Raw genomic sequence first — 18,033 nt, forward strand, 5'->3', positions numbered from 1 at the left:
TAACAGGACCACTGAGACACTGGCCAGCAACAGGGCTCGGCTTGAAGAGCTCTGGTTCACGTGTTTATGCTTGTGGTTCACAGCTGTCCCCACTGGACAGAGCCCCTCAGATAACAAGTGACGACGGGAGCCAGGCTGATAGGTGAGGTGCAGTGCTGAAGCCAGCTCACGGAGGCAGCCAGGGCTTATCTCTCTCCAGATCCACAGCCAGTAATGCCACGTGGGGAGCTTAGATCAGCCCTGACAGCAGTATTTACACCACAGCAATCAGCAGTTGCTACAAATCAACACTTTTTTTTTTTTTCCCCCAGAAACGCTGGTTAGTGAACACTTCCCACTGATGCATGGATGTGTGTTGTAAATTTAAAAACACAGAACTCAAAACAGGCATGTATACGCAGATTAGAGCCACATTAAAACACACAGCTCAATCAGGATCAGAAGCAAATGACATTGATGTAAAGAGAGCTTTATGTATGGTTGATGCCTTCTCTGCAAAGTTGAGTGACTAATTTAAAACGAAATCCTTTCACAGCCCTTGGCATGGTTCCAGCTTCTTTTAAGGCAATAGAAAATAAATGTACCATGTTAGATTCTAAAGGAATCAGTGAGGTATGGCCCTGGGTGTTTGACTGATATATACCAACTCCCAAGGTTACAGGCTGTGTTCTTTGAGCTCTATTTTTTTTGGGCGTGGAGGTATTTGAAGTTCTTAATTCATATATATATATATGAATATATATGTTTACAGTGATGATATTCATTAGAATAGACTACAATAGAGTTTTTTAGATTAAAAACAAAGATTAATTTTTCAAAACCTCCAAATTCCAAAGGTGCACATACACACCTCTGTAACCAAATGAAAGGCTGAAAGTTCAACAGGACAAAACTTCTTAAAGTTCAAACCTGAATCCAGAAGTTGCAAAATATTCATCAGTTTTCACAAGAAGGTAGTTAAAAACCAAACCAGAACAAACAAAAAAAACCCCTTGTTCTCCCAATTCTCTTCCTTGCTTACCTGGCAGCCTCCTGAACATGATGCAATTTTTCAGAAAAGTTTAGAAGAACAGCATCTTTCTTTTGGGCTTCCTAGAACAAAAACAGAATTTCTCTCGCTATAAGAGGATAAAAGCGGAATTTCATCCCCTATTTGGATACATTTTTCTCAGGGCTTAAAAGCACCGTAAAACCACTATTGCCATTTGTAGGCTTGATCCAGTCAAAGCCACTCATGGGGACATGAACCCTTATTCTGATGTCTTTAGCAAGATTTACCAGAACTTTCCTCCTCTCAAGAAACATTTAACTTCCCAGAGCAACTGATCCTGACGTGAAATACGATTCACGGGCATGAAAACTCACTTCGAGGAGGTGACAGCTTAGGAGGGCCCATTGTTCCTAAGAGAATCCAATACAGCCTGCTTAAATACCACCCATACCTATGAGTTCGCCTTGACATGACCGAGATACCTTCAGCTGCTAAACCAGTTTGCAAACTGAGTTTAATCGGAAGGTGCACAGGCCATGCAGGTGTCTGGATTCTTGGCCTGTTCAGAGGATACAAGGAAGGCAGGTATGCAGGGAGCAGAGACCCACTTAGGAAACTCCCCAAGCGGGCAGGGACCGGGTTCCACAGAGCACCTCGACATGCAGACCAAAAAGGCAGCTCAGGAGATGCTATCGGCCTTGAGGGATGAGGGACACATTTTCTGGTTTTAATGTCCTGAAGAAGGACTCTTACATTAGTACTGAGTTCAAGGTGCCCTCTGTCTGCTAAAGAAAGTGGCAATAATAGTGTGCATCATTACTTACGGGGCACTTACTATGTTGGGAACACTGAGCTAATAATAAGCACGTTCTGGAATTATCTCCCTCCGCCCTGTCAGTTACCTGGTTTTGAGGTCTCCCTACCCTCCACCATTAGACGAAGGAGTGCAGGATCTGAAGGCTCAAGTAACCTGTCTGAGGAAGTACAGCTAATAAAGGACGTCAAAAATCTCCCTGTCCTGCCCCGTCCTGAGACTCACGCCAGAAAAAAGCCAGCAACACAGCTTCCTTCCCACGTTAAGCTGTGCCCATGTGATGGCTGTCCAAACAACAAGGAGATCCGAGGAAGGAAAAACAAATTAGCACGATTTGCTCTTGGAAAGAATTTAACAACAAAGAGAGAACTGTCTTTGGCTGATCTTTGACTTTGTAACCAGCTGTGCTGATGTCACATGGGCCCAGTCAAAAATGGAAGCAATGTGGTTCCTTGGTGGCCCCTTTGGGTTAAGGATCTGATATTGTCACTGCTGTGGTTCGGGGTCAGTCCCTGGCTCAGGAACTTCCACATGGCATGGGCACAGGCAAAAAAAAAAAAAAAAAAAAAAAAAATGCAGTGGTGGGCTGGGTTCAGACCCCACAACCTGTATGACAGGCAAAGCCCCCAACCCACAATCTATAAGCGGAAAAAAAAAAAAAAAATGGAAGTGGATCCTCTAATAGCTCTGACTCCCTCACTCTATACACACAACTGGTCCACAGTCTAGTCAATTCAGCCTCAAAAGGGTTTGGATATGCAGGCCTCTACTCTCCATCCCTGTGGCCGTTACCCTGATTCTCGTCTCTCACCAGACAGTGAGTGCCAACTTCCATCAAGAGGTCCCCCTATCTCTCGTGCTCCCTCCACTCTAACCCAGCCCCCAGACTGCCTCATTTTCCTAGAAACAGAAACCTACCGGGTCATGCCAATATGCTGTCTGCAAACGTCCACTGGCTCCCCACTGCTAAAGCATGAAATCCAAATTCTCCAGCTTTCAGATTTGAATCCTTCATAACCTGGCTTCACCAACCACTCTGCCTCACTCCCCGACCCTCCACCTCCCTCCAGGCCTGGAGCCTCAGGTACAGCTCAACGCAGGAATCTGCACACGGAACCTTCCTGGCCCCTGACTCTGTTTCCTGAGTCTGACGGATACCACCTTACACCTCTGAAAAACTTGACTGCCTCTGCGGGATCCCTGTGCCTTCTCTCCCTGCATCAATCACCTCCACATACCTGTGCAACAAAGTGCAGAAGATTCATCCCAGGTTTGTTTGCTTTTGTGTCTGCCAATTTGAGCAAAGAAGACAGTTTAAATCCTACTGCATTGCCAGCATACCCTCCCTAAAGAAGACAAATCAAAAGAAAAAAAAAATATATATATATATACACCTTTAGACAGACAAATCAAATTGGAAATAACAACATCTCCAAGTTTTGGGAACTTTACTTACTGCATTCATGATATTCCCTGCCTGCAGCACCAAGTGCAATATCGAATGTAGCTCCTCACATGACATCAGCTCTGTCGGAAAGAACACACCACAGTACCTTAGAGAAGCCTGCAGCTTAAACATACACAAGACAGCTACCACATCCAAGTTCAAGTGTGTCTGCAACAAGTTCTGACCCTGAACTGTATAAACCCATTGTACCACTGGCTACTGGTGTTTAATTGAGAATCAGATATGTACGACACTTGGGGATCACAAAATACTTCGATAATGAACATTTTCAAGTAGCAGAAAATACAAAAAGCCTCATGAAAAGCAGCACATTGTGTTTCAGGACTAATCTCCGCTCTCCCCAGTTATGTCTCCATTTTTTCCTTAATATCCTTTGAGACTACATTTGTGGACTATGAAAATGAATAGTGAGCAACATTTTGTTTAGTCGATGGGTTACAAGGAGATAAATAATTAGGCTGGGATGACGTGTAAATAACTCCAAAGCTCCAAAGCCTTAGAGGCAGGTACCCAGAGCATCTTGCCAATTTATTCAAAATGCTACATTTCATTTGGTTTGGCTTAAAGGTTTAAAAAAGAACTTATCATTGTAATATATTGGTAAAGTAGTTCTTTAAACATAAAATCTTTGGTACACACACCTACACAAAGAAATAGTAAAAAATACTAATATACTTGAGAAGCTAAGAGGGAATTTTAATTATTAAAATTATAGTGTATATGGGTAATAAAATCTCACCTATGATATTTTAAAGTTAATATTCTCCATCAAGTCTGGTATTACTTTAAAAAAATTAGACTTGGATCACTGCCTAGCCTATTATCTAAGAGGGTCAGGTTTTGAAGGGTACCCAGATAAGAAACGTTTCTGCTGTGCCCCAAAACGTGCATTGCTCAGTATGAAAACATATTCTTCCATCTCTATTTGAACAGGAGAAACAATCCTTTCAAAGTTACTGCTTTAGCCTTGGTATAGGAAGAAATTTTAAAAGGCCTCTCTACTGAAAGAAAAAAAAACTTGTTCTTAATTCTTAGTTTCTTCTCTAAAATGAAAATATGATGAGCTGAAAAGAAAAAGTTAATCTCAATACAAATCTCAATACAAATCAGAGCAATTAAACAGGAAAATCAAATAGGAATACATATTCTACCACAAAAAATCCAGAAAGTGACCAGCAGGAAATCAGGGCAATGATTCCAGCTGAAAAATGTGAGGGTCAGGGAGCATCAGAGAGACACCTTCTCAGAGACAGAAGGAGGCCAGTGTGCTGGGTGGCATTTCCAGTGCCATGAATGCCAGAAAGCGAGCTCCTAGCCCCAGGCAATGAGACGTTAGGGCAACCTGAGGTGTCTGTCCACGGGGGTAAACATTTAGCAAGCTGTTCAAAGAAACAGAAATGGTCTACCTGCCCATCTCCAGTGTAACCAGCCCCCCCCCAGATGTTTGAAGGGGAAGCAGGTGGAAGAAGACACCGCTGGAGCAGAAATATCAGAAACCTTGGCAGAGGAGCCACACAGGACGTGCCGCGAGGAGTGTGCAGGGAAGGGGGTGTGCTTCCCGAGAAGCAGGGTCTTGGCCACTAGCAAAGACCAGAGCCTGGGAGGGGACATGCAGCTGGTGCTGGGGCCCAGGCTGTGAGCATGTGTCCCCATGTGTGTGCACACACACGCACAACTACACACATATCGCACACAACTGCGCACACACAAAACACACGCACCACTCACAAGACACCATCACCACACACACACAAGCACACACACACACCACACACACCCATAATCATACATCACTGTACCCACATCACATACACACCAAAATCATACACATACCACTATACCCACACCACACTATACACCATACACACACAGAGAAAGCTAATTTAGGAAAGGAACAAGAGCAGCTGCAGCCAGGTTTACTCCTAAGCTTGAGATGAAAGAAAGCTTATTTTATGGGTGGATAATATGCTAATGAATTGATTGACTGGTCCATTAATTAATTAACTAGAGGAGGGGAAGTACATAGAAATAAACCTTCAATGACCCCCATAACATCTCGCTTCCCTTTATAGATTTGTATCAGAAATGGGATGTTGCCGATCTAATTTTTCAATTGAATGGGTTTCTAAAAAATAAACTGCTACCAAAATTAATAAAAACAAATTACACAAAGCATCATGTATTTAACTCACCTTTTGTAGCAGTTCTTAGAATTGTCATATCTGTGTATAAAGAGGAACAAGAAGGCAAAAATTCCTTCTTCAGCACCATGGCTTCAATCCGCAGTGAATAGCTGAAACATAGAAAGTAGAACTGTAGAATTGGACGTTGTTGACCTAAAAACCTTGGTCCGCAAAGAACACTGATGGGCGATCCTTACTTTGGCACCTGAATTAGGCAGTGCAGAAAGGAGTCTGCCAGAGACAGCTTGGCCACATCTCCACTGAACGCTTTTAGTTTCTTTATCTAAAAGACAAATGGAAAAGGCGGTCAAGCAAAAAAAGGACAGATGATTAAAATGCAACATTTTTAAAAATTTCATCTTAACCCTCCTACACTGTTGGTGGGAATGTAAATCGGTACAACCACTATGGAGAACAGTATGGAGGTTCCTTAAAAAACTAAAAATAGAACTACCACATGATCCAGCAATCCCACTCCTGGGCATCTATCCAGACAAAAGTCTAATTCAAAAGGATACATGAACCCCTAACAAACTATGTTCATAGCTGCACTATTCACAACAGCCAACCCAAATATCCATCAATAGAGGAATGGATAAAGAAGATGTGTACACACACACACAATGGAATACTACTCAGCCATAAAAAGGAACAAAATAATGTCATTTGCAGCACCATGGATGGACCTAGAAATTATCATACTAAGTGAAATCAGAGAAAGACAAATATCACATGATATCACTTATATGTAGAATCTAATTTTTTTAAATGATGCGAGTGAACATATTTACAAAACAGAAACAGACTCACAGATTTTGAAAAGAACCCTTCAGCTACCAAAGAGGAAATGTGGTGGGGAGAGAAATAAATTAGGAGTTTAACATTTACACACGACTATATATAAAATAAATAACCAACAAGGACCTACTGCATAGCACAGGGACCTCTACTCAACATTCTGTAATAGCCTATATGGGAAAAGGATCTGAAAAAGAGTGAATAAATGTGTGTATGTAACTGAATCACTTTGCTGTACACCTGAAACACAACATTATAAATCAACTGTACTCCAATAAAATTAAATACAAATTAAAAAATAAATTTCTTCTTAGGATTTCTTTAGGAAAATAAGGATTTCAGGGCTAAATTCAAATTAATAAAAAGGTAGACCAAAGATAGAAAAGGAAATCATCACATCTACTTATTTAAAAGAAAAAAAAAAACAAACAAGCAAATCAGGGAGAGGACAGTCGTGTCACCTATGCGGGTATAAACAGAGAACTGGAGCTACTAGAATCCTCAGGGAGGTTACTAAAGGGCGATGGAAAAAGGATAAGTCCGAAAGGATGAAAATATTCTGTGCAATGTTCTCTCTCTTTCTCTCATGGCTACACCTGTGGCACATGGAAGTTCCAGGGCCAGGAATCAAACTCGAGCTGCAGCTGTGACCTATGCTGCAGCTGCAGCAATGCAGGAGCCTTAACCTGCTGCGCCACAACAGGAAGGCCAATAAAAATGTTCTCTTATAATTGGGAAGGGAGCTAACTGTTTGGAATAAGAAAAGAGACGGGATAGTCATTAGACGAGAGTCTGAGTCATAAATGAAAAGATCTTATTATTTTGTGTTTTGGATATAAGATCCTTAGACTGGGGCAGGGAGGGAGTCCAGCAGAGATCCTTCTAAGGTCAAGGCCCCCTTCACACACACCAGCTTCATAGGAAGGGAGGGTCCTTTGTGGAGATATGTGCACATTAGTTCTCCAGAGGGGAGATAAAAAGGAAAACGGCTTCAACAACTGAAAGATCCATGTCAAGATTTCCCCCGTGAAAAAAAAAGGTAATAAAACAGTGTGTACACTAGGATTCCACTTCTGTAAATTAAGAAAAGACGTGTCTACTACACTCTGATGCTCCACACACATACTGCAAACGCAGGAACAAGACAACCTAGGTGTGTACGCCAGGTGATGGGATCATGGTCATTGCCATTTATTTCTGCTGCCTTTTTTTTTTTTTTTTTGTCTTTTTAGGGTCCCACCCCAGGCATATGGAAGCTCCCAGGCTAGGGGTCATATCAGAGCTGCCTCTGTGACCTACACCACAGTCACAGCAACGCCAGATCCTTAACTTACTGAGTTAGGCCAGGGATCGAACCTGCGTCCTCATGGATACCAGTTGGATTTGCTATCACTGAGCCACAAAGGGAACTCCCTCCGCTGCTCGTTTTTATTTCCTAAAATGCCCACAATGAACATTTACTATTTTTGTAAAGGGTTAACCTAAACTAAAAGTTATTAAACACACAAGTATTCCTTCAACTGTAGCCAAAAAAAAAAAAAAAAAAAGCATTCCTATATAGGAATGCAGCCAAACAGCTCGCAAATAGGGATGGAAGCAAAGAGAAAAGCTCTCAAACTGCATCAGAGTGGAAGGCATGGCTTCCTCACACAGAAATCCGTATCAACCCAATGGCAAAAACATGCTGTAAGAGAGAGTCTTCAAACAAAAACACTTCATGGTCAGTAGTTCCTTGAGACTGCTAGAGTTTGTAATAACCTACAAGGGGAAAGGAATCTAAAAAATCATATATATATATATATATACACACACAATATACACAAATATTCCATATTTGTATATAATTATACAAATAATTGTATAAAACATTATATATGTACATATTAAATATCATACATATATGTAGATATATATAAACGAAATACCCACTGTACACCTGAAACTAACACAACATTGTAAATCAACTATACTTCAAATTAAAAAAAAAAAATACTGTGAGAGTAAAGCTGACAGTCTACCTAAGCATTTATCACTTTCTGTTGTTGGGGGGGGTTGTTTGTTGTTGTTTTGGTTTTTTTTTTTTTTTTTTTTTTTTTTTTTTGTCGGAGCCTGAAGCATTTGGGAGTTCCTGGGCCAGGGATTGAACCTGCATCACAGGAGTGATAATGCTGAACCCTTAACCATTAGGCCACCAGGGAACTCTCACTTTGTTATTTTTTAAACTTTCTCTCTTCTATTCCCCCAGATTATTTTATGTGCCTGGAAAAATAACATAATTTTTAAACCTCTTGAAAAAAAGGAATTAACAGTTCAAAAACACAGAGGAGGGTGTACCTGCAAAGATACACAAACGGAAATATCTGCAACAATTAAAAATGGAACAGCACAGGTGCACAGCCTGGTATTAAGCCCGAGCCTTGGAGCTCCCACCATGGTGCATGGGTTAAGAACCCCACTGCAGTGGCTTAGGTGGACACAGAGGTGCAGGTTTGATCCCCTGGCCAGTGCAGTGGGTTAAAGGGTCTGGCGTTGCAACAAGAAAAAAAAGATCTGGATCTTAAGACTACATACACCCCACCCCTCACAGGCAGAAAATAGCCATTTATAGAATAGCACTATATCCCCTACCTTTAGGGCCTTGAATTGAATGTTCCATTGTTAGCTTTACTAAATTTAAGGGCAGATGGAACTTCTGGATCAGCTAAACCCAGACTCGCGTCTGGTTTCTGAGCTCAGAAAGCCACAGGGTGAATTCTGCTCCCTTCTGAACTGGAGTTTGACGATTCACCATATATGGGCAGGGGCAGAGGGGCTGGCCTTTTATAAGACCACATATGTTGCACGGGCCAAGCTTCTGAGAAGCACTGCACAGTTTCTTGCCTGAAGCATGAGAACAGGTCAGGCTAAGGACACTTGGTAGAGATTTCTATTAAACATGTGCTGAACTGTCACGAACAGTGATTAATCGTCTTCACGTCTATAATGAGGGAAAAATGTTTACGGAGTTCAAGAGAATGGTGATACTAAAGATAGCATTTGATTTACACGCTCTGTGTACAGTTCTTAATTCCATTTCAAAATGAGATTTATGTTCATTAAGAGGGATTACAGTGCCTTCACAGTGAGAGAGGTAGAAAAGAGAGGTGGACAAACCCTGTAATTATTAGGCATTTTCATCATCATCAAAAAGCATTTATCAAACGTTGTTAGGCATCGTTTTCTTGGCTGAGCCAAGGGACTCTCATTATGAACTGGCTGAGCCTGGTTTCTGTCCTAACAGCCAACAGCGTACTTCCTGAGACTCATGCTTTCCAAGGGCCAGGCCTCCTTCATCCCATCTAATTCCACTCACATGGCCTTGGGACGGCAGGGCTTCCCAGCAGCAAACCCGCCCAACCCGAGACCATGGGCTGCCTCCTCTCCCAGGCACAGAGGGAACAACCAAGGTAAGAATGAGGTGGTAAAAATGTCAGAGGAGGTAACTCAACCAGCTGCTGGAGAACAGGAATTTCACCTCCAGCCCTGTAGCCCCGAAGCTGAGCCAGAGGTAGGGTACCAGCGCCAACGGAGGGCAGGGCTCCCTTCTCAAGCCCCCTCTCAGGGCCCTGGACAGGGAGAACACTTTGATTTCTGGCTCTACCTTCTTCCTCTACAAGATTTTATTTTATTTTTTTTTTCTTTTTTCTTTTATGGCTGCACTCGTGACATATGGAGGTTCCCAGGCTAGGGGTCGAATCGAATCTGTAGCCACTGGTCTATACCACAGCCACAGCAATGGCATTTCCAAGCGGCGTCTGTGACTTTCGCTGAAGCTTGTGGCAACACTGGATCCCTAACCCAGCCACAATGGGAACTCCTCCCTCCACAAGTGTTAATCACGAGCTGGAGGCAAGACCAACAAACATGCCAGATCAAAGCTTTGTGGTGAAGGGCAGAGAACTCCTGAAAACAATTAACCTGGGGTTAGCCTGTCAGCAGAGAATGCAGGGGAGACAGGGCCGTTTCCATTCCTCATGGCCGTTGATGGCATTATTCTGAGTGACATGTGCTCACACTGGTGCTTGGTAAGAGCAGAGGTGATGCAAGGCTGGGAGCCCAGCTCAGTGCCAGGCGGGGTTTGGGGACCCTTTGCCCTTTGTTCCTGGAGGGAGATGGTGGAGAGCAGCCGAAGGAACAGCTCTGGGGTCAGACGACCCAGGGTTCTTGGCCACCGCCCTCGATGGCCAAAGTCACGCAGCACTAAACCAGCAGCATCTAAGCTGTGTGGGCCGCAGCTTCTCCCCTGCTGAATGAGGAATATCTTGTAATGTCACTGGAGGGTTAAATGGGAAGAAAAATACAGAAGATAACCACGGTGATGACCTGTTGACTTTGTGGCCCGGGCACTGGCCAAGCATTCCATCGCCTCTGGCCCCATCCAGTGCCTGGAACATGGGGCATTCAATGACTGCTCAGACCCTCCCCGCGCTATAAATGAGCACAGGATGGTAACTCACAGGCTTAGGAACGGGCAGTTATACGGTGATGTGTTTATTAGCATATTTCTGCCACATCCCTAAACCTCTCTCGCTTGGCCCTGCCTCTTCCTTACCTTTTTCTCCATCCTCCACCTTCCACCCAGGACGCCAGGGTCGGCCCTGGGTCTGGGTGGGACCAGAGGCCACCTAGCAGTCACTGCAGAGCCAGGGCGTCCCTGCGGTGGCCTGGGTCAGGAGGTGTTGCCTGGCACACCTCCCCTGCGGGGGCTTAGGGAGGGGCCCCCAGCAGCCCTGGAGATGGGCAGGGTGTTCCTGCCCAAGGAAGCTCCCAGTGCAGTGGGAGGGTGTGGCGAGCCGAGGCCCGGAGTCAGTACTGTAAACAAGCTGCAGTGTGACGGAGCCTGGCAGATGTTCAGATGAGGATGACCTGCCACAGAAGGGTGATGGCTGGGTCCAGGGTCTGGGAAGGCAGTGCAGGGTCCCCGGCCAAGGCTGCAATTTCAGCAGGATGGGGCGAGGGGGGGATGCGGTCAGCAAACTGCCTGGGGTGGGGGTGGGGTGCCTCCAGCTCTCAGGGCAGCAGTGGGGTGGGTTTTAGTCATCACACAACTGAAAAAACAGGGTTCTTTACAACAGGAGAGGTTCGACAGCTACGTGCTTCTCTGAAAGCTCCCTGGTCTTCCTGGCCTTCGAACTCTCTAATCACTTCTGACTTTTCAGAAATGAAGATCTTAAGGAAACCATAATTAACCTCCACCCTCTTCATGGCATGAAGTCGGCAGCCTCCCTCGTGCTTAACCTGCATTTCGTGGGAAATTTAGAGCCTCCGTGAGGACTGGCTGCAGAGCCGTCCTAAGGAGGAGGCATGAAAAATGCCCATGCAGGAAGATTTCCAGAGCAACTAAGTCTTTTTTTAAACTCAGTTCATTCAACAGCATCCATCCTACTAAAATATTTTGAGAACACGCTGAAATGAACACAATACTACAAATCAATGATACTTTAATTTTTTAAAAAAGATTATGGGACGCCCATTCTTTAAGGAGTGTTCAAGAAAAAAAAAAAAAAACACACACACAAAAGATTAAGGAGTGCTCACTCGATAGCATCCAGGGTAAATTTAGATCTAATATACCTTTCCCTGAACTCTTTAAGACCCTTTCCTAACATTAATAAATGCCATTAGTTAATCTTGGCTTTGGTAAGTTATTAATTTGCAAACAGAAAACCTGACGTGCAGAGAACAGCTCAGGTTACCTAGGATATCCAGTTATTCACTGAGGCTCTCAGTTTGGCACTGCAAGTTTATCACCGACAGAGAAGAAAAAGCACAAATATGTTATTATATTACTAAATATAAATTGTGTCTGGGAAGACAAGTGGGATCAGAGATGGAGCAATCAGCAGTATGTGTAAAAGGGTAACTTACACTTTTTACCCTATAAGACTCTTGGTTTACATGCATATGTAGTCATGTAATTTCTTTTTCTTTCTTTTTTTTTTTTGTCTTTTTAGAGCTGTACCCAGAGCATAAGGGTTTTCCCAGGCTAGGGGTCAAATTGCAGCCACAGCTGCCAGCTGCAGCCACAGCCACACTGGATCTGAGCCACGTCTGCGACCTACACCACAGCCCACAGCAACACTGGATCCTTAACCCACTGAGCGAGGTCAGGGATCAAACCCGCATTCTCGTGGATACTAGTCGGATTCGTTTCTGCTGCTCCATGATGGGAACTTCCTATTCACATAATTTCTTACTGAGTTTTTGCAAGGATCACTTCTTCAGAAATAAAAGACAACGTCACAATGCTGGAAGTTTTTACAAAACTGTTTTCCTTTTTTTTTATCCTATCAGGGTAACCATTCAAAAATTCTGTTAATTCAGTCCAAAAAAAAAAATCAATTACTGTATATATACTGTGGCACTATATTGCTTCATAGCAGTCTCCACTTTTTAGTCAATATCTAGACAACAGTTATTAACAATTTACCTACCTCTCCAGTTTTTAGATCATCTTTATTCAAAAGCGGTTTATTCCTTTTGTTAAAAAAAAAAAAAAAAAGGTGTATGTATTATGAAACAACCCTGGGTACACCCTAGCCAAAGAGCGTCCTTAGATGACGGAAAAGAGAACTGGGAAAGAGAACTAACATTTATGGTGCCAAGTACCATGTGAGATGCATAACTCGGGTTTAATTATCTCTGCAATCCAATGATGTAAGCATCATTAGCCTCATTTTGCAGGTGAGGAAACTAAAGTTCATAGGACTTAAGAAACTGGCCCAACTTTCTCAATTAAGGGAAGAACCTCAATTTATTTTTGATTACTACTATGAACATATATATATTTTTTGACCCATGGCAAGCAGAAGTTCCCTGGTCAAAGAACAAACCTGAGCCACAGCAGTGATCTGAGCCACAGCAGTGACAATGCCAGGAGTCCTTAACCACTAGGCCACCAGGAACTCCAAGAGCTCCAATTTAAACGCAGGTTCTCTAACTCCATATCCCATATCCTTTCATCTGGGTAACTTTTTACTGTTACAAGAGAGACAACAGTAACACTGGCTCTGGGTAGGTGAGTGCCCTTCCCCAGTGAGTTCTGACATTCCTAAAAATATTAAGCTCATATTATCACTCCTAACATCTAAAACTCACGCCCCACATTCCTTACCTCCTCTGACTCTGGCAGAAGCTTAAGAAATTCTCGCAATGTCTCCGATCCATAATGCTCACTCTTTCCCTGATGAATATCTTCCACAATGGATGGAGGAGACCTTGAAAAGACAAGTGTCAGATTCCATCTCACGTTGGCTGGAGTGCCAAAGAAACGCAAGCCAGTGGAAATGAAAACAAATCACCTCCACCCTCCTTTCCATCCTGCGCCCCAGGATGGGCAGCAATCCTAGCTGCCCCTCGGCTGGGTTAAGCAGGGAGACCTGCTCCACCAGTGGGCCCTTCCCCCAACAAACCATCCTCTGGTGTCTCTGAGAGACCACAAAGCAACAACAGATCTGCAGACCCTCCCAAAGCCAGAGTTCTCTCCTCTCAGAACATGTGAACTGAACCACTGCTTGACTCACCCTCCACCCTCCCCTGACCAGCTAACACCACAGATGCCCTTAGAAATTCCCTGACCTGTCAGGCTTGAATGGATTGCCCCAAAGCAACTCTCTCTGAACCCCAAGACACCAGATTATGTTTTGTTTTTTGTTGTTGTTGCTTTTTAGGGCCACAACCATGGCATATGGAAGTCCTCAGACTAGGGATCCAATCGGAACTGCAGCTGCCGGCCACAGCCACAGCCACAGCAAGACAGGATCTGAGCCACATCCGTAAATTACACCACAGCTCATGGCAACGCTGGATCCTTAACCCGGTGATCAAGGCCAGGGATCGAACCCACATCCTCATGGATACTAGTTGGATTTGTTTCCACTGAACCACAAGGGGAACTCCCAGATTATGTTTTTATGAAGGAAAACAGCAGAAAGGGACACACACTTGGGGACGCATCAAGTGCTGTGTCTACAAACAGTCTGAAGGTTTGAAGAACGAACTTTCCCTCGTTAGAATCTGTGTTTCAGCTCATACCCACAGACCGAGGCTGACAGCAGGGACATGACTAAAGTTTCAAAGGTGTGCAAAAATCTTACTTCTTAAATTGCTTAAGAAATATCCCAATGTTCATGCTCCGTTTTGCATCCAAGATAGTAATCTGGAAGAAAAAAGAGAGAGAGAGAGACATGTAAGATCACTAAAGTACAAACAACAAGAGTTGGAGGAAGGAAGAGAATTAAAACCTATGAAAATACAACACCAATTTTAATGTAGAAGAGAATTTAAGAGATCTGTAAGAGAATTTAATGTATAAGAAAATTTAAATTCCCAATTTTAAATTTGGTGACTAACTGACAGAACTAATACAGCTTCATGAAGATAAAATATTTTCATCTCTCCAAACTTTCTGTAATGACATATTTCTTGAATGGTAATAATTACATGTCTGTCTTAATATTGTATAATTTTAAATAAGCTGTGTTAAAATTTTCTAAATTTTGCATTTCCTCGGAGAACAGTATAGCCCACATTTAAAAGCCCCGATTTGGGAATAGACATCTTAGCATATCGAGAATCACATGAGCTTTGAACTCTGAAGATCTGCAGAGTGAGTCCCAACCTTGATTTAAGGATGTAAAAGGACCATCACTGCTATTTTCAGGAATGTAATAAAATTCTTACTATTTTTCTAAAGGAAAAATTTATTCTCACTGAAAAAGAATACATAAGCCCAATAGCCCCTTCAGGAGGAGATAAGAAAGTGTCCTACACTTTACTTATTCAGAAATTACATAGAAAACTCTTGTGTTCTGTTTTACCAAGCCTAAGATGCTTATCTTTTTGGCATGTGAACATGTTCTGGAATCAGGATATGTCTTACAACTTATGGATCTTTTTTTTTTTTTTTGTCTTTTTAGGGCCGCACCCACACTATATGGAGGTTCCCAGTCTAGGGGTCGAATCAGAGCTGTAGCTGCCGGCCTACACCAGAGCCACAGCAACGCCAGATCCGAGCTGCGTCTGTGACCTACACCACAGCTCATGGCAACGCCGGATCCTTAACCCACTAAGCGAGGCCAGGGATCAAACCTGCAACCTCATGGTTCTTAGTTGGATTCGTTTCTGCTGTGCCACAATGGGAACTCCTTATGGATCATTTTTTATTTAAGAAATATGGTAGCTATTCCAATGCACCATCCAAACCCAGGTTTTTTGTTTGTTTGTTTGTTTTGCCACACCCACAGCATATGGAAGCTCCCCAGGACAGGGCCTGAATCTGAGCTGTAGCTGCAACCTACACCACAGCAGTGCCACCAGATCCTTAACCCACTGCACTGGGCTGGGATCGAACCCTTACCTCCACAGTGACTGAACCCCTGCAGTCGAATTCTTAACCCAACTGTGCCACAATGGGAACTCCCAAACCCATATTTTGGCTGTAGTGGATTTAAGCAGTTCAAAATTATGGTGGTCTCCTCTTACCTACAGTTTCACATTTCACATTTTCAGTTACCCTCGGTTAACCAAAAATATTATATGGAAAATTCCAGAAACAAACAATTCATGAGTTTTAAATTCTGCGCTGTTCTGAGCAGAGTGACGAAATCTCACATCTCGAGCTGTGAGTCATCCCTCAGCCCAGCACGTCCCGCCCATTATCATTCAGTAGCCACCTTGGTTACTGAGTTATTGTCATGGTGTCACAGTGCTGGTGCTCAAGTGACCTGGCTTTTACTTGGTAATGGCCCCAAAGCACAAGAGCAGTGATGCTGGTGACACGGATATGCCAACTGTGAAAGTGAAACTTCTCGATAAGGAAAAATCAAGTGCTGAGGTTGCTGAGACTGACGGTAAGCACGAATCGTCTACCCAGGAAACTGTGAAGACAGGAAAGACTCATGTGCCAGTTGTGCTGCTGCACATCAAACTGCACACACTAGAGCCACGGTGAGTGACAAGGGCTCCGTTAGGATGGAAAAGGCAGTACATTTGTACCATACGCTATTTTTCGAGAAAGACCTCGGCCACATAAACTTTTTTTTTTTTTTCTTTTTCGGGCCGCACCCGCGGCATATGAAGGTTCCCAGGCTGTGGGTCAAATCGGAGCTACAGCTGCCAGCCACAGCCACAGCCACAGCCACAGCAGCACAGGATCCCAGCTACATCTGCGACCTACACCACAGCTCACGGCAATGCCGGATCCTTAACCCACTGAGCAAGGCCAGGGATGGAACTCACAACCTTGTGGATACTAGTCAGATTCATTTCTGCTACACCACAATGGGAACTCCTAACTTTAATTATTATTGAATGAAATAAAAATTAGTATTCTAAAGCAAATCCAGGAAAATTTAAACATGAAAAATTTTCTCTGCCCTTTGGCCTCCTCTCTCCCCTCTGCGGTGCACGGTGTATCACATTACGCATCAACCAAACCTCCCCATCGGCAGAAATACCTGCTGGACCATAAAGAGCAACATTCTCCTGGCATCAGCAAGATAACTTCTTAGGAGATAACCTGCCTTCTTAATCTTGTAAGAGGCCACCAGGACCTATGACCCACTACTGGCTTTGTACGGGTAGATCCAGATGGTGTAAACTGTCAATGATATATCATTTAGGGTGCACAAAAATTTATAGAACTGTGCTTTGACCTCCAATGGGCGGAACAGTTCTCAGAACTTTCCGAGGGGCTGTTCCTGGGTTATAATCCTCAATTTGGCTCAAATAAAATATTCCATTTCTTTCTTAGGTCGACTAATTTTTGTTCATTGATAAAGCATCATTGTTCTATTTTGTTATTCCATAGCGTTGTTCATCTCTTACTGTGCCTAGCTGATAAATTAAGCTTTATCAGAGTTATGTATGTATCAAAAAAAAAAACCACAGTACAGATCTTCCTTGACTTCTAAACCCAATGTAAACTGAAAATATAAAAAAATGCATTTAGTGCATCTAACCTCCCTATCACAGCATAGCCCAGCCTGCTTTAAATGTGTTCAGAACCTTTGCATCAGCTTGCAGGTGGGCAAATTCATCTCACACAAAGCCTGTATTATTCTAAAGTGTTGAACATCATGGAGTTCTCTTGTGGTGCAGTGGGTTAAGGATCTGGTGTTGTCACTGCAGCGGCTTGGGTCACTGCTGTGGCACGGGTTCGATCCCTGGCCTAGGAACTTCCACATGCCACAGGCACAGCCAAAAAAAATAAAGAACATCTCATGTAGGTTCTTGAATACTGTACTGAAAGTGGAAAACAGAACGTCAATGTGCCCCTTGTTTATTCGTGATCATGTGGCTGACTAGCGGCTGCTGTCCAGCATCACAAGAGGGGACTGTACCGCAAACAGCTAGCTGGGAAAAGCTCAAAACTCAAACTCCTGGGAGTTCCCTGGTGGTCGAGTGGTTAGGATTCAGCACTTTCACTGCTGCCGCCCGGGTTCAACCCCTGGTCAGGAACTGAGATTCCACATCGAGCCACTGCACGCCAAGGACAGAAGACAAAAAAAAAAAAAAAAAAAAAAAGCCAAAACCCAACCAAAACCTCTCAACATCCCAAGTACAGATTATACTGAATATCTATTGCTTTCACACCATCATCAAGTTGAAAAATCTTAAACGGAGCTATCACAGACAGGGGACTATCCATGATTTCAGGCATCCACTGGCAATCTTGGAACAGATCCCCAGCAGATAAGGGAACTACTCTAATAATTTGAAAGAGTCTTATCAGATCAGA

At 43.4% G+C, this 18,033-nt stretch overlaps 1 protein-coding gene across 3 annotated transcripts in view; it reads right to left on the minus strand.

Moving 5' to 3' along the window:
• FHDC1 (FH2 domain containing 1) overlaps positions 1-18,033 on the minus strand; it is a 44,609-nt gene that overhangs the window by 11,882 nt on the left and 14,694 nt on the right. For all 3 annotated transcript variants that reach the window (XM_047798851.1, XM_047798850.1, XM_047798849.1), the window contains exons 3-9: positions 14,390-14,451; positions 13,408-13,510; positions 5,654-5,739; positions 5,466-5,566; positions 3,262-3,332; positions 3,044-3,151; positions 1,022-1,092 (exon numbers count right to left, since the gene is read on the minus strand). In XM_047798851.1, coding sequence (XP_047654807.1) covers positions 1,022-1,092; positions 3,044-3,151; positions 3,262-3,332; positions 5,466-5,566; positions 5,654-5,739; positions 13,408-13,510; positions 14,390-14,451 — 602 coding nt within the window. The remainder of the gene's footprint in view (positions 1-1,021; positions 1,093-3,043; positions 3,152-3,261; positions 3,333-5,465; positions 5,567-5,653; positions 5,740-13,407; positions 13,511-14,389; positions 14,452-18,033) is intronic.

The sequence above is a fragment of the Phacochoerus africanus genome, chromosome 10, assembly GCF_016906955.1.
Source record: "Phacochoerus africanus isolate WHEZ1 chromosome 10, ROS_Pafr_v1, whole genome shotgun sequence".
Lineage (NCBI taxonomy): Eukaryota > Metazoa > Chordata > Mammalia > Artiodactyla > Suidae > Phacochoerus > Phacochoerus africanus.